The sequence below is a fragment of the Camelus dromedarius genome, chromosome 4, assembly GCF_036321535.1.
Source record: "Camelus dromedarius isolate mCamDro1 chromosome 4, mCamDro1.pat, whole genome shotgun sequence".
Taxonomy (NCBI): Eukaryota; Metazoa; Chordata; class Mammalia; order Artiodactyla; family Camelidae; genus Camelus; species Camelus dromedarius.
This window is the reverse complement of record NC_087439.1, coordinates 78,639,954-78,656,835: the sequence shown is the minus strand read 5'-3', so window position 1 is coordinate 78,656,835 and position 16,882 is coordinate 78,639,954. Positions and strand designations below refer to the sequence as shown.

Genomic DNA, 16,882 nt, shown 5'->3' with positions numbered 1-16,882 from the left:
AGTACAGTACTGGTACTAGATGAATGGAACAGAATAGAGAGACCAGAAATAAACCCACACACTATGGTCAATTAATCTGTGACAAAGGAGGTAACTATATACAGAGGAGAAAAGATGGTCTCTTCAATAAGTGGTGCTGGGAGAACTAGAAAGCTTATGTAAAAAAATGAAATTAGAACATTCTCTAATGCCATATACCAAAATAAACTCAAAATGGATTAAAGACCTAAATGTAATAAGACCGGGTACCATAAAACTCCTAGAGGAAAAACAGGCAGAACACTCTTCCACACAAATGGCAGTGATGTCTTTTGGGTCTTTCTCCTAAAGCAAAGGACACAAAAGCAAAAATAGACAAATGGGTCCTAATTAAACTCAAAAGCCTTTGCACGACAGAAGAAATCACTGACAAATTGAAAAGACAACCTATTGAATGGGAGAAGATACTTGCAAATGATATGACTGACAAGGGGTTAATATCTGACGTACATCAACAGTTCATTAAATTTAGCATCAAAAAAATAAACAACCAATTAAAAAGTGGGTTGAAGAACTGAATGAAAGTTTTATAAGTACACAGCCATGCTCATTTATTTTATATCTTGTCTGTGGCTTCTCTAGCGCTACAAGGCAGAGTTGGTAGTTGTGGTAGAGAACTTGTGACCTGCAAAGCCAGAAGTACCATCTGCCCTTCTACAGAAAATGCTTATTGCCCCTGCTCAGGTTAAAGATGCTTCAAAGATACCACTTTCCTGTTGGGTGATTTTGTGGAGTGGGCTGGATCCAGAGGGTGGTTCTCAGGCCCAGAACCCCTTCAGAGGGTAGAGCCTTGGGCCAGGAGTCCGGCAGCTTCCACTGACCTTTGTCGAGGCCTGTGGTGACCCAAGGGTTCGGTTGTTGTCCCACAACAATTGCCAAAATACAAGCCTGAGTACATGGAGTAAGTGAACTTACTATCCGCAGGTTTTTCTTGGACCTAATACAAGTCCTGGCTCCAGGTGTCCAGTCTAGAGACTTCAGAGTCAGGACTCGGGGTTCACCTCCAGACTGGCGGTCCTCCTGGCCCCCGCAAAATCAGTTTCCAGCAACTGCTGGAAAGAAGCCACTAGTTTTGAACCAGTGAGGAAATTTATTTTAGCAAATTTTTAGTTACCTCCTCTGGATAAAAAGTACAGCTCCAGCTACATTCCACACAATAATCATTAAAGGGAGCAAATGGATTTTGGTGGTTCACTGGAGATCCTTCAGCCACATTCTGAGCACTGTTCCTTCCATCTGCTGTGCACCAGTTTGTATCGCTGTGATCAGGTGTTTTCCCGTCACAGTGCAGGGCAGGGGAGGCTGCTGTCTCAGTCTAAGTGGGGACTACACTGTCACCTGTGACACCTTCATTTACCACCTTCTTAGGCCGTTTGGGGTAATAAGCTATTTCCCCTTTTCCTTTCTTTAAGCTACTGACCTTTGCCCTGAGAATCAGGATTATCACTGTCTCTTCCGGTGTTTGTTTTCAAGTCACTATGGATACAGTTTTTTTGTTGTCATTAACTTTCTGTTTTTCTGGGTCATTCTGTGCTTTAGGCCCGAAAACTCCTGCGGGAGCTGAAGCATCAGAAGCGCTGTGAGGAAGCAGCCACCACCATTGCAGCGTATTGGCACGGTACCCAGGTAGGCCAGAGACCCCCAGGAAGGCAGCGGGTCCGGAGTGCTGTGTGGAACCACAGACCCTCCATTCGGGTCTCACTCGCTTAAGCTTCTCGGCACGCGTTTGCCTCTTGCTCTTTGCAGCGTCCTGGTGGGGGGTGGTGGCACATGCTTTTGTGTTTACTATTTGATGGTGACCGGTGTCTGTCTTTCTCTTTCTCCGTTGGGAATCAGCAGTAACCTTTCTTGCCTTAAACTCTTCTGTGACTCCTTTTCAAATGCATCACAGGCGCGAAGGGAACTGAGCCGGCTGAAGGCGGAGGCTAGGAATAAACATGCTATTGCAGTTATCTGGGCTTACTGGCTTGGATCGAAGGTACTTGAAATGCACATCCCATCACTCCCATCCTGGAATCTGCAGTAATCAGTCCGTACCTCCAGCGTTTCAGGGGACGGAGGCCCACAGTTAACCGTGGCTCACACTGGTGCATGCTGTAGCCGCTAAATTTAATAAACCTGGAGATGTTAGTGCCAAGAGTGCCCTAGGAAGCTTAAAGCACGTGCAGGGAAAAAAAGACTAATTGCTCACTAATGAGACACTAGCATAGCTGTTTTTTGTTAAACTGTCAAATAACATGCATGTTTAGTTTCCTTTTTTTTTTCCCACCCCCCGATGTATCCTGGCAGTCTTAGAGGTGTTTTGGTGTGTTGGGGGTGGTGGGGGGCATGTTGGAAATGTTAAGGTTTGGGTTTCTTTGGTCTTCTGCAACATATTGACAGTAGAAACGCCTTTAACGCATGCTTTAAAAAAATATTAATCCATAAATGAAATTGTTTTTAGGCTCACTGTGGCAGCTATTGATTATTGTAAGCAAAATATTGTATGTGAAAAGAATTATCATCTGTGACTTAATAAAAGCTATGTTCATGCAAAGCTAGCTATAATTGCCCCTGAAGAATCCCAGGAATTTCAGCATCAGCTGTTTGTTTTCAGAAACAAAGGCCTCCTGAAATACTCTCACTAATCCCCAGGCAGAGTCGTGGGCTCTGTGAACATTTCACAAACCCCAAGGGACAAGCATTTTAGATGTTTTTGTTACTTAGAAAATCAAAGGTCATCTCTGCTAAAAATGTGTATTCCAGCTAGAAACTCAAATACCCATACAGTCCTATGTTTTCAAGTCTACCTTGTCAGCGTTATAAACCCGTCTTGTGAGGAAAATGAGAAAAGTCAACATTTGCCGGCATAAAGATCTTAAAACTTGCCACAAACAAACCAGAGTTGTTCGTTTGTATTTTCCCCTGAGAAATCGGTGTGGAGCAAACCAGTTCTTTTAATAAACTGAGGGAACTGTCTTAGCAGAGGCAGAGGGTGTCTTAGTTATCCCTGGGACCTCTCCCCTGAGTGAGCTCATTTCCCAGTCTGAGTACGACAGTGTAATGAAGCATGAGTGCCTGTCTATTTCTGTCTTTTAAAACAACATACCTCAGATGAATTTTTCCCTAAGTTAGTTTTTAAACCTATGAGTTGTTTCACTTTTTATCTTGCTTCGGTATATTTCACTTTTGGAGCCTTCACTAATACTAAATTTTGATACGTGCCACTTCTAACTGGAAAGAATTGGGGGTTTTTTTGTTCTTGTTTTTTTGAACTACAGAGAAGCAGCCTTTATTCCTTCCAGTTTCTAAACGGTTGTTCACAAGAATTGTCTTCTTATGCACCCAAATGAACGAACTCAGGAATTCACGGCCTCTTTGGCCCCGTGGGCTGGCAGCAAGGGGAAGTCTACTGAAATTAGGTGCCACTCAGAGTTCTAAGGCTTCGATGGGGGAGGGCAGAAGGGAGAATGTGGTGAAGGAAAGGAAGAGGGAGAGAACTGGGGAGAAAAAGGAAAAGAATGGAAGTAAGGGAGTGGAGGGAGTGCTTCCCTTAGGTACCACACAGATGGCTGGCCATCTTCTGGGACAGGGCCTTAACGCATTGAAAACACGAGGGACCACACAGCCTTCCACTGATGCTTTGGGTTTAAATGATCACGCACCGTTTCTCTGTCATTCTGAAATCCTTATAAATTGGCTCTCCTGTTTGGTGGGGTGTCTTTTTTCTGGTCATTTGTGCTATCTGCATTGGGCCGTCTCTTTTATTTACCGTCTAAAACATTCTAGGCTCGAAGGGAATTGAAACGCTTGAAGGAGGAGGCTAGGCGTAAGCATGCAGTTGCTGTCATTTGGGCTTACTGGCTTGGACTGAAGGTACTTCCTCAACCCCTTCTTTCTGTCCACGGTGAACTCAATGAAGCCCAGCACCTGCTAACCCCGATGAAACAATTATGCTTGCTCTTGGTCTGCACAGTCTTTTACAATGTCATCCTGCCTAATTTTGTTCCTTTTGAGAACAAACCTATACACTAATATTTTCTGATTTTATTGTGGTGTCTTTCTTTAAATCATAGATTTAAAGTAATAGCATGTTACTTTAAATAGTAATATAGTATATTTTTCCCAAGATATTTGGTTATCCAAGTTCTATTTAATGCTATCTCTATGAGGATGAAGGTTTTTTTCTTTTCATTTATGAGACAGAGTTACAGTCGTTGAGCTAAAAGCTGACCCACCGTCTGCGATGACCAGCCTGGGGATATTGGGCTATTGTTGCCCTTTATCCTCCTATTCTGTTCCATTGCTGGCTCCTGGGGCAGAGCTTTCTTCAAAGTGCCTGCCATTCTAATTGTTCAGCATAGAAACCAAAGGGTTTTGCATAAATGTACAGATTTTGACAAATAAGACCGGCAGTGGATCATTCAGGTTAAAGAGGACTTTTGATTTGAATGCCTTCTAATTTAGGGCAGGGTTTATTTCAAAGTGGTACTAACCATTTGAGGTGAGGATGCATATAAGTAAACATGGCTCCAAATTCTGAAAAACCCTGACAATAACCTTAGGCAATACAAGGATTTTGTGTTCCTAATATTCAATAACTCATCACTGCAGGGACCCAGCCACATTGCTGTTTTGGGATAATTAGGCCCCCTTTTGACACTTCCCCTTTGTTGTTTTACTTTAGTATTATAGTAATTCATTTTTTTCTAAATATTTGAATGTCATCCAGGAAACCATTGACTCTGAATCTGGACAGTGTTAGCAGTATCTATCTGTAAACTCTGCTTTGAACAACCTACATTTTTTTCCCTGAAAGTTTAGCCTATAAACTTCAGTAAATTAACTTTGTGATTATAATAAATATGCATCAAGTTATTTTTGAAGTAATTAAGTAACTTAAATATGAATTTAAGATGTTGTATCTCTAGAATTCTGAACAAGTTCTGTAACTACTTTTTCAAAGTCAAAACTAAGGATTTTATTTCCCATTTGATTCACATTCTAATTTTCATAAAGGGAAGAACAAACAACATTGAGTCAGGACTTTTACTCTCTATAATGATTTCTACCAGCAACATCAGATTTATCTTCAGCGTTCTGGATTTAACTAACTGCATATGATTTTAAAAGCACCTTCATATTAGAGTGTGTGCTAGCGTCCTATAAACCAAATTCACTGTTTTAGCCTAAGTTATTTGGGCTTATTCTCAACATAACTGTCTTTATTCTTCCAGTTTCCGACAGAACAGGATTATTTTAATGTTGCCATTATTATTGCTATGAGATAAGATTAAACTCCTTTGAAGACCAAGAATGTAATAATTTTGTATTTTTTTAAAAAGAATTATGTTAATAGGAACTGTAGTTTCACCCTTATAAATGATTTGATTGTGAAATTGATTATAAAGTTCAATGGGACCCTTTTTAGGACCCTTGGGGCCCACGAGGGGGACCCATTCTATATGCCAGCGTGTTGTCACCAGGCCTTCTCTGTCTGTAGCTGTATTTCAGGAGAAAGGGCCTGTCCTGTGAAGTATCAAAAAGCATGTTGCCTTGAGCTCAGTTACAGTGACGTTCAAGTGAATACAGGACTTCTAGTATATTTCTAAGGACATGTTTTCACGAAACCTCACTTTAACTTCTCTGCTTTCCTACACTATTACAATTTCAGGAACCAATGAATAGGTACCTTTTTTCTTTTTGTTACTTTTGACCTTGTAAGTTTGAGATTTGAAATAGTTACGAACAACTCCAAAGCTAAAAGAGAAATGAGCATCGGTAACATAGAGTATGAATTAAAGGAGAAACTGTCTATGTGGTGTATGGGAGAATTTTCAAACCTTAATAATCCACAGGTGTAGAAAATAGCACTGATGCTCACATGCCCAGAGGGACTAGGCAGGTCTTGTGTTGAGGGAAGTAGCAGATGGAAGGCGGGTTAGGAACAGCCGGCCTCATGTAGTTTGGAGCGTGCAGCTCTCTCCTAAGGCAGCAGCGGCCACTCTGGTGCACTTTGTCCTTGTCGTGTGGGACTGGAGCTCACTGTTGCTCGATACTAGAAAATGGTAAGAGAAACCCGTAGTCTGAATTCCTGTGTGAAGTTCGTAATTTGAAAATGGGCATATGAAACATTTGTCTACAAACTCAATTTGGTTACTAGGTTGCTAGTTTATGACCCCGAATGTATAAATATTTTGAAAATGTGCAGTTAAACCCAGGAAGCTAAAGATACAAGAAAAACATACATGATATCTGAATTACTCAAATAGGCTAATAAATTGCTGAATTCTAACTCTCCCGTTGATAGCTGGATGTTGATAAACGTTTTAAATATTTTCCCCTCAATTTCAAAATTTAACTATCATTCATTGATTTAGCAAGCACCTCGCTTATTTTATTTGTTAGACATTAGTATACAAAGTAGGGGAGGGTGTAGCTCAGTGGTAGAGTACATGCCTAGCATGTACGAGGTCCTGGGTTCAATCCCCAGTGCCGCCACTTAATAATAATAATAATAATAACAATAACAACAACAATAATAATAATAATAAACTGAGTACCTCCTCCCACCAACAACAACAAAAAAAAGCCAAAGTAGATACAACAATGCAGCAAGGAAGAAATAGGTAAACTAAAACTATAATATGATTATCTTAAGTGCTGTGTTAGTATTCAGTAGAAAGTTTGGTGGGAATAGGAGTGAGAGAAAAAGTAATGGGATTAAATGGAAGATAATGGTCATTCAGAAGCTTCTTTTTAAACTCTTATTTTCAGAAGCATTCAGTTCTCAGTGTGCAGCACTGAAGTCCTGTCTTCATATGCGAGGCTTTTGGAAACTGCAATATATTTCTTCAGGCATTTTTTGCCTTTTAAGAACAATTTGAAGTGAAAATTACCGTAGATAATTTTTCCCGGAATGTATTTTGATTTGTGTTGGGTTTGCAGCTATGCCTGTCTCATCAGCAGGCTCTTTAAAAACTAGTTAAGAAGATTTAAAACATCAAAACATTCCGGTATTACCTTGCATCTCTTCATTTCTTTTCCTGTGACTTAAAATCCGCTGTCTCAGTACGCTCCACTTATTTTACTATATCCAGAAAGACACTTAGAAATTTACTTGTTCCGTCTGTTTTCGTTTTTAATAGAGGTGTATCATCTTTGTGGGCATCTGTTGGCCACACGTTAACCTCCGCATTCTGGGGCTTCTTTTTAAAGGTTCGGAGGGAGTACAGGAAATTCTTCAGAGCCAATGCTGGAAAGAAAATTTATGAATTTACGCTTCAGAGAATTGTAAGTTTACACTTTATATGTGCATAATTCGCATTATTGGATTAACTAGTTAATAGCACCAACTCATATGTGACTTACTTGGTAGCAATTAAATCGTAACTATGACAGTTAGGGTTTGTGAACTTTTTTAATTACCTCTCTTCAAATTCAGGTAGAGTGTGTCAGAAAGAGCTATTAGTGGTCTGTGCGTGATTAATAAAATAGTCTTCTTTGACAGAGAGAACAGACTGGTGAGAGTGAACCCCAAAAAGCCAGATGTAATTTTAGGTGCTGTAACAAAAACACATGGGCTATGTGGCTTAAACAATAAACATTCACTTCGCACAGTACTGGAGGCTGGGCAGCCCACAGTCAGGATGCCAGCGTGGTCTGGTTCTGAGAAGTGAGGGCCACTCCCTGGTCTCCTTGCCTGACAAAGACGAGGAGAAGCAGGCTCTTTCCTGTCTTTTCTTGTAAGGGCACTGATCCCACCCTGGGGGTTCTACCCTCACGCCCTCTTCTCAACCTCGTGACCTCCCCAAGGCCCCATCCCCTAATACCATCGCACTGGGGGTTAGGGTTTCCACAGAGGAATTGGAGGGGAATGCCAAGACCTTGATGAGCTGCTGCAAAGGCAGTTGGCAAACAAGTTAGTGGGTGGAGAAGTCAAGGAGAGTGAGGTGTGCTCCTCTCCCAGGATGGATTCCAAAGCTCTCCTCCGTCTCTCAGAGAAGTCGACGTAGTGGGGTGAGGAGCGCAAACTCTGGAGCCAGCTTGGCCACCACTTACAGGTGTGTCATCTGTAGAACAGGGGCAGTAATAGCATGGAACTCACAGAGGTACTGTAAAGATTAAGACAAAGTCACGCTATAGAGCTCTTACAGGGCCAGGCCCACGCCAGGTACTCCAGAGCCGTGCTGTCCCTGAGAACTTCCTGCAGTGACGGAAGTGTTCTGTACCCTGATGGTTCAGTAGAGTAGCCACAAGCCGCACGTAGGACTGATGAACCAGATTTTTAATTTTTTTAATTGCTTAAAATTTAAATAGAAATAGCGGCACATAGCTAGTGTGGGCTGCGTGTTAAACGTTGCAGCTCTCTCGTGTGGACTGGTGTTAGTATTAATGTTCACATTGAAATTAGTATGAGCTATTAGCGTTCGTATTCTGCTTTTCTCTTAACCATCTGGTGGTGCTCGGATTTCTCCAGCCAATATGGAGAGTAGAATAGGGACTTTCCAGAGGAGTCTTATGAACTTAAAAGTTTTATGGACTAAAACTTGCTAAATTGCACTGAAGACTGGTTTGTTTGAGTCTGGTTTATGTAAAACAATGTGCTTTCTGGTATATTTTACTCATCTGGTGTTTTCTGTCAAACCCAACACAGGTGCAAAAATACTTCTTGGAAATGAAAGCTAAGATGCCTTCCTTGTCTCCGATAGACAAGAATTGGCCACCAAGACCTTACCTATTCTTGGATTCTACTCACAAGGAGCTGAAAAGGATTTTCCATTTGTGGAGGGTAAAAAATGTCTTGTGATGTTTTCTCAGAGACGTCTTACCACGTATTTTGAGTGTCTGAGAGGTGCTAGGTAAAAGCAGAATTTTACCAGCTTTCTCCTCTGTCTCAGGGAGAATTAGTTTAAGACTTTGGAGTTTTTGAACCGTGCACTGGGCTGGATTCTCTGTGAGAATCCTAGAGCCTGAGGTGGCCTTTGGCGCCGCCTCTCCGTGGTTGGAAAGGAGAGCGTGTGGTTGCATTGTCTTTCCCTTCCAGATTCCAGTAGCTTTCAGGTGGTTCAGTTTTTGTTTTTGTCGTTCTTTTTGTTTTCATCTTTATTTGAAGAAATAACAACCAGGGGTAGAAATAATAAAATTTGAGCATCTTCATATGAATAGTAAATTCTCACAAATTGTATGATTTTACTTTCTACATAGACATACGTAGACGTACATGAGAACACACACATTGTGATGGACTTGGGGGGAAAAGCTCTAAAGTCCCCCCCAAAATTAGAGAAAATAAAACTTCCTTCTGCTTGAACTAAAGGGAAACTGAATATCTATTTGATTTGGGCTTATATTTTGGTTCACTTAATTTTCAGTGAGAGCATAACATGTAATTTAGGTGGTGCTGAGTGTGGAGTACATGGGATGCTTGTGTAGATGTTGACTTTATTTCAGTAACGTAGTTGGTATATGGAATGCTAAGTATATATCATTCTGACAGAATGAAATCATTAGGTTGAAGGGCTCGTATTTAGTAAGTGAATGATTGATTGATGGATATGTCTCCTGGGAAACTCTTTCCTGCCCAGTACTGTAGGCTTGTTCCTTAGCAGAATCATATATGTATAGAGAGTTATTATCACTACTCAGAGTAATGATTGGTACCAGCACACGCAACCACGTTCTATTCCCTAATATAGTGAGTTGATTTGGCAGGATTCGCCAACATCTCAATGTCCATCTCCTGCTTTGAGTCTGACATGGGAACTATTTCAGAAATAACGATCCAGCACTGCTGATGCTGGGCACCTGCCCTGCTCTCTCCCGGGCTCCTGAATCTTGTCCTTACCCCCCTTGGATTGGGGTGGAGAATGAGAGGGATAAGTGGATCCTGCAAGTGTGGGCAGCAATACTGACATTCCTTTATACGATTATGTGGGTGGTTCTCAACTGCCCCTGAACTGGGTTTCTGAGAGAGTTCATCTAAAGAACCTGGTCCTGCACCTCCCACCACCCATTGCCTCCTTTTAGTGCAATCTCAGTATTGAGGTGAATGGGAGATTTCTTGGGTCCCATGTCCACATCATAAAATGGTAATGGGGGATTCGGAGCAGTGCTTTCCAAACTGTAGGTCAAAGCATATTTGTGGGTCATGAAATCAGTTTTGAGATTACTACCAACATCTTACAGTGAAATACAGTAGAACAGAAAATAACGGAATACATGATGTGCAAAAAGGATAAGCATTGTTTGTGACACTTCTATGTCAGTTGTCTATGTGTGTGGATGTAGGTGTGTGCACTGGGTTGTGACGTACCATGTCTTTCCCACTGTGAGTCTCTGAAAGAGTGTGATAGCTCAGGACTAAGGATGTCCTGGGGCTGAGATCACAGCGGGAGGAAACCGTATTCCCAGGAGGCCCAGGCCAGCGAGGCCCTTGTATGTTTTGAAGAAGCATCACAAATTCTGCAACAAAAACAATAGTTTTTATAACATTTTCCAAGACCAGCCTTTTAAAACTCAGGAAGGAAAAGTGCTTTTGGCCTTTTAAATGAATATTTAATACACAGTTACTCCTATTCTTACTGCTGTTAAATTTGCTTAGCACATTTAAGGATGAGTTATGATTTATTTATATGAGTGACGTCTGTTTTCTCCCCTTTTCTTATCTCACAGTGTAAAAAATACAGGGACCAATTCACCGACCAACAGAAACTTATTTATGAAGAGAAACTAGAAGCCAGCGAACTCTTCAAAGACAAGAAGGCCTTATACCCATCTAGGTATTATGGTTTTGCTTTTACCTGTGTAGGTCTCTTCTAGTAGAGTTTGATTTTAGTAATACACAGATTTTTCATTTCATGAATTATTTTATGATCAGCTGGATGTGAACGTAACACCCTTGAGCCACGGCTTCCGTAGCACACGTATAGAAATGAGATCATCTGTATTGGCTTTACCCCATTGGCATTAGCCTGAATGCTTCCTCCATAATTAGAAGTCGCCATTTAAAATAAAAACCATTTAGGCTATTAAGATAAATTTACATTGTAGATTCCCATGCGGTCTCCGTAGTTCCATGGAGACTGGCTGGTTTCCAATCTTCCTACTTTAATGGCTGGGTCAGACTCTCCTGTGTAAGGTAAATGAAAAGAATGAGCCAGTCTCACTTGCCGAGTGGTGCCTACGCACTGGCCTGTGGTGGCCTCTGGTGTCCTAACTCGCTGGGCATGACTCCCCTGGCCTCTGCAGCAAGTTCATTTCCTTTCTCGTAGACACCAAGTACTCAGTAAAAGAAGGAACAGCAATTGCAAATTTGCCAACTGAAGCTCTTGGAAAACACTGCTTATTGGAATAGTCTTATATAATATCTCCCAAGTTTATCATTTCCCCCCAGAATTCCTCTCCCCTTTTCATCTGGTGTTTATAGAAAAGCAGCTTGTACAATTTAAAGCCAAATCTGTAACAACTTTTAGCTTTTCCTATAGAATAGCATAGAAATAAAAATGCATTATATGCTAAGTATATGTATCACGTGTGTGTATATTCTCTATGTCTTTACACACATTTGAAAGCTCTCCCTTTTAAAGGTTTAAGTGGACATAAGTTGCCAGACTCATTTGCTTTAGATATTTTTTTTAATTGAAATATTGTTGATTTACAATATGTTAGTTTCTGGGGTACAGCATAGTGATTCCATTATACACTTATATTCTTTTCCATTATAGGTTATTATAAGGTGTTGGATATAATTCCCTGTATTATACAGTAGGACTTGTTTTTTATCTACTTTAGATATAGTAGTTTGTATCTGCAAATCTCAAACTCCTAATTTATCCCTCCCCACTGCCCTCTTTTCCTTCAGTAACCATAAGTTTGTTTCCTATGTCTGTGAGTCCGTTTCTGTTTTGTAAATGAGTTTATTTCTGCGATTTTTTTAGATTCCACAATGACACAGCTTCTTTGGTCAGCTGATTTGGCTACTTGCACACCCCCCCAAATCAAAGACAATGAATAAATCCAGCGTTGTCCAAAGTGCCTGCAAATTACAGGAAATTATCTGTATGCTTTCTCTAGCAACTTATTTCATTCATCTTTTTCTTTCTTTATCTTTAAATTGTTGAGTAACCTTCTTAATTAACATTCCTAGTGGATGACTCTTTGGAAGCTGGAGGGAAGGAAAAAAATGCATTTTTGAAGAAACAAATTCAAAGGCTGTTAGCACTTTGTATTCTCAAAAACATGTTTGAATATGAACAACCACCAAAAAATGTTAACATCAGGCCAAGTCCTTTTGGGGTAGTTTTAATGGTTTTCTGGGATGGTGGCGTGCCCACCCTCCAGCACTGAGAGGTGGAATCACCTCCTCCCCCTGCTGTGTGAAGCAACAGCAGTTAGGGGTGCCGGCCTTTTCTGTCCTGGGAGCTGTGTAACGCTGACCACCTACGTGGATTTTCTCCCCTGATCCTCCACCCACAACACAAACGTTTAAAGTTGTATTTGCAAATTGCCAGAGCCTTACAGCTCAAAGTGAAGCTGCATTTTTTTTTTCCTTGGTGTCTTTGAAGAAGCTGCCCTGAGTGTCACCCAACAAGTCTTGAGGGAAATCAACATCTCAGTGCTGTGTGCACATGCATGCCGCTTGCAAGGAGTGGTCTGTTTAGAAGAAAACCGTTCTGATTCTGAATGTTGGCCTCGGCCACCTCTGTCCGCTTTAGGGGCATATCCTAAGAGGAGAGAGGCCTGATTCTTCTTTCATGTATTACCTACTTGTAAGGAGCCAGAGTTACATGGTAGTATTAAGCGCTCTATAGTTTTCTTCTAAAGTGAGTAGTCTAGTCTGTTCTTCTCCAGAAAGCCTATTGGTTTTCTTACTCACTGTGAGAAAATGAAAATTTTCTTTGGAGCAGGTGATGGCGATGATTCGTACTCTTTTTACCATTGCTACGTATTGTTTAGAGGCATTAGTGCATCCTGTGTAGGCAGCCGTTAACTTTTTAACAATGGATTAGAAGGAATTGCTCTTCCTTCTCATGAGACCATGCACATGGCTGCCCCTGTGAGTGATTTCCGTCTTGGTTGTTCCATGGGATAAGCTTTCTGTCAAAGTCCTACCAACCAAATGCCATGATCACATCAAAAATGTATTTGAAATATGTTTATGCAAGTAAAGTGTACACAATTTATAAAATACATCAACTTTTTTGAAGTTGTCCCTCTTCAGAATCCATTGACCTGTTGTTACCTTCTTCCAGTAGTACTTCCATTTGAAACCATTTCTAATGGGAGGGATTTTTTTTTTTTTTTAGTGTTGGGCAACCATTCCAAGGGCCTTACCTGGAAATCAACAAGAATCCCAAGTATAAGAAACTCAAAGATGCCATTGAAGAAAAGATTATCATCGCTGAAGTTGTGAACAAAATTAACCGTGCTAATGGGAAGGTAAGAACGCCAGCCCTGAAGACCTATAGGAAGTGTTTATCGCTTGGGACAGTTTTCTGAATGTTAAAATTTGCATTTCATATTCCCAGCAGAGTTACTGTGAAGGCAACTATTTTCTCTTTATCTTTAAGCTTACATGGAATTTTGCTTGTTCTCTGAAATTTTTGCAGATTAAATAGGTTATCTATGTTCTTTGGTGTATTCTTGGTTAGCACAGGCATTCATGCTGAAAAAGATTGGAATAAAATGTGCATTTCTACAAAGAACTAATGCTTTAAATGCATGGACCATTTAGGGGTATTTTGATCATTGGTTTTATATCCTTGTTTTGTTTTGTTTTGCTGTAGAGTACATCCCGGATTTTCCTCTTAACAAATAACAACCTCCTTCTTGCTGATCAAAAGTCTGGACAGATCAAGTCAGAGGTTCCCCTGGTGGACGTGACCAAAGTATCGATGAGCTCACAAAACGATGGCTTCTTTGCCGTCCACCTCAAAGAGGTAAAGCTTCAACTGTTGATTTGACTGAAAGATTTCTGTGTTTGTCCAGTCTCTCAGCCATTGATTTAAGGTGTTCCACATCTGAATAATCCTATTACTTGAAGTTTATGTATCCTTCTTAATTGATCTGCAGATCTGGTCTGTACCTACTCCTATGTAAAATCTCAGACTTGGTTTTGCAATAATCGAATAAGATGGATGACTTTTATTGACTTGTTCACTTATGTTCTAATCTCACTGAGTAGCTTTTGTTTACACTTGCCATGATATGCATTATTTTAAGACTAAAGAATAGAAATATCAAGACATTTAAAATTATGCTTCCTTCTGTTGTTTCTTCTATGTACTGACTTAGTAAATGTCTTCTTGTTCATCATTCATTTGGGGGTTTCTAATTAAAGGATGCAACTGTAGTAAAACAACTGCCTAATAATTTTGACCTAAAGAAATTTTAATGTCAGCTTAGCCAGGACCTCCTGACTTGAGTGGAGTTGTTAAGAGTGTAGGCTCAGTGGTTGGTGTCACTAACTTTATGATGACCTTGGCCAAGTCATTTAACTTTAATATGCCTGCCTAATGTTTCTTCTTTTAAAATGGGGAGAATAACAGTACCTACTTCATAGTGTTGTTAAAGAGATTAAATGAAACAGTATGTAAAGTGCTTAGCACAATAACAGTCACTGAAGAAGCAGATGTCAGCAATTATCACATAGAGGGACATGACCTGGCTAATAGATAGTAGCCCATTTAAAATTAGTTCAGCCTTCTTTCCCCGTGTGGGAAGCATATCAAATCCTAGGATAGTCATTCTGAGCCTCGATTACATATTAAAATATGCCAGTGCCGAAGCCGTTGCCCCAGTCCAGCCAACTCAGAGTTTCTTGAAATAGGGCCCAAACAGCCCATGTTTTGAAAGCTCCCTACATGAGTCCCTTGTGCAGCTAAGGTTCAGAGCTGCTGCCCTAGGATATTTGTTCGAAGTGTTGTTGTTGTTCTTACTTTTTTTTAACCAAGTCACGGAGGAGTTTTTAAAACAGCCCTTTCAGAATGAGTTATAGTTTAGGTCAGAGCTTCTCAAACCTGAATGTGCAAACAGATCACCCAGGGGGCTTGTTGGGGATTCGCGTGCGGTGGGCCTGCGGCAGGGCCCGAGCACCTGCTTTTCTAACAAGCTCCCAGGTGATGCTGAAGGTGCTTCTGGTCTGTCGACCAGCTCTGGGTAGCACGGGGTTAGGTCACCTTACTAAAGTGCTCTGAGCAACTTGGAAGAAATACTGTTTTTGTTATTAATGCTTGCTGGGGAGAATGGACTCCAGTAGCTGATATTTTGAAGGGACTGTAAATATGTACTCAGCCAAACCTGTAAACAGGTACCTCCGAGCTGTGTTTAATTATGATGGCCTGACTCTTGTCTGTCCTTTCAGGGCTCTGAAGCAGCTAGTAAAGGAGACTTCCTCCTCAGCAGTGATCACCTGATTGAAATGGCCACCAAGCTCTATCGGACGACCCTCAGCCAAACCAAACAGAAGCTCAATATTGAAATTTCTGATGAGTATGTTCCTGAATTGTTTGAATATGCCTTTTCACTTTCAGCTTTATTATTTTAGTTGAGCGATCGGATCTCATTCACTTTTACAACTACTAACTACTAAGTACCGAATGTGCGTCTGGCCTGTGTTCTGGTGATGGATGAGTGATGCTGACCAAGTCCCCACTTTCCCGTACCTGACATCCTTGTGGAGGAGACAGATAGGCACAAACGGAATAATAAACAGGTGACGTGACTGGTTAGTGACAAGTGCTTGTGGAGGACAAGAAACAGGTTAAAGGTCAGACGGTGCTATTTTTGATAGAGTGGGGACGCCTCTCTGATGTGGTGACACTTGAAATCTAGGGAGATGCCTGCTGGGTGAGGCAGCCGGTGCAGAGGCCCTGAGGCAGGAGTGAATGTGGTGCTGGAGTGAAGTGCTGGGGAAGGACCCTGGAGCGAGAGGCTGAGGGACCCGGCCGTGGAGAGCTTGGTAGCTGAGGTCCAGAGCTGAGATTTTACTGAGGCTGATGGAAAGCCATTATAGGTTTTGAGCAGGAGCGTGGCATGATCTGATTTCTGATTTTCAAAGATTGCTCTGGCTGCAGGGTGGAAAATAACTAGGGAGGCAAGAGTGAAAATAGTTATGAATCTCCCTGAGCTGTCGAGGGTGAGGACGAGGAGGCGTAGGCTGGGGTGTGAGTGGGAGGCAGTGAGAAGTTGTCAGATTCTGAAGGTAATTTGAAGGAAAACAAGAGAACCTGTTAACAGATTGGGCGTTAGGTTTGGAGCCTGAGCCCAAATGGTACCATTTACTGAAGTAGTTGACACTGAAGAAAGAGGGGTTTGGGGGTGACTGGGTGGGATGGAATCAAGAGTGCCATTTCTGGATGTGTTATATTTGAGGTCCCTTTTTTCACATATAAACTGGAATTATAGAATAAGCATTCCGTGTTGACAAGGGTTCGCTAGTGCCAACACTACTAGAAATTTGAAATTTGCTTTTTCTGCTTCACATTAGGGCTCTAATTACAGACATATTATTTGCATGCAGGTTGGAGCACCCCCTGTATTTGTTACATCTATCAATATGAGATCATTTGAATGAATTTTCATTACTATGTTGATTGATACTTACTTGATTACTTTTTCAATAGAGTGTTTACTATCTGCTTACATACTTCCTTGCGTGTGAAGATTTGCATCACCTTATTGCTCAAGAAATCATTTTATTTTCTAATTAAGATTTTGCCAGCCTGTTCTGTTTCAACTCTTTCTAAAAGTCTTGCTAAATAAATTCATACCCTCTCCTGTCCCTTTGTAAGCCAAGCTAACTCTCTTGATGTGTTAGGATTTATAGACTAGGAGGTTCGTGGTTTATTCTCATGTACGCTAA

General features: G+C 41.1%; 1 protein-coding gene across 5 annotated transcripts in view; it reads left to right on the top strand.

Moving 5' to 3' along the window:
* Positions 1-16,882, top strand: part of MYO1B (myosin IB) — a 167,619-nt gene that overhangs the window by 146,136 nt on the left and 4,601 nt on the right. For 2 of the 5 annotated variants that reach the window (XM_031452102.2, XM_010979717.3), the window contains exons 22-30: positions 1,579-1,665; positions 1,931-2,017; positions 3,808-3,894; positions 7,237-7,311; positions 8,675-8,809; positions 10,693-10,799; positions 13,326-13,458; positions 13,806-13,958; positions 15,383-15,510. In XM_031452102.2, the coding sequence (XP_031307962.1) occupies positions 1,579-1,665; positions 1,931-2,017; positions 3,808-3,894; positions 7,237-7,311; positions 8,675-8,809; positions 10,693-10,799; positions 13,326-13,458; positions 13,806-13,958; positions 15,383-15,510 (992 nt within the window). The remainder of the gene's footprint in view (positions 1-1,578; positions 1,666-1,930; positions 2,018-3,807; positions 3,895-7,236; positions 7,312-8,674; positions 8,810-10,692; positions 10,800-13,325; positions 13,459-13,805; positions 13,959-15,382; positions 15,511-16,882) is intronic. The other 3 variants (XM_031452106.2, XM_031452105.2, XM_031452107.2) reach the window with 3 other exon arrangements.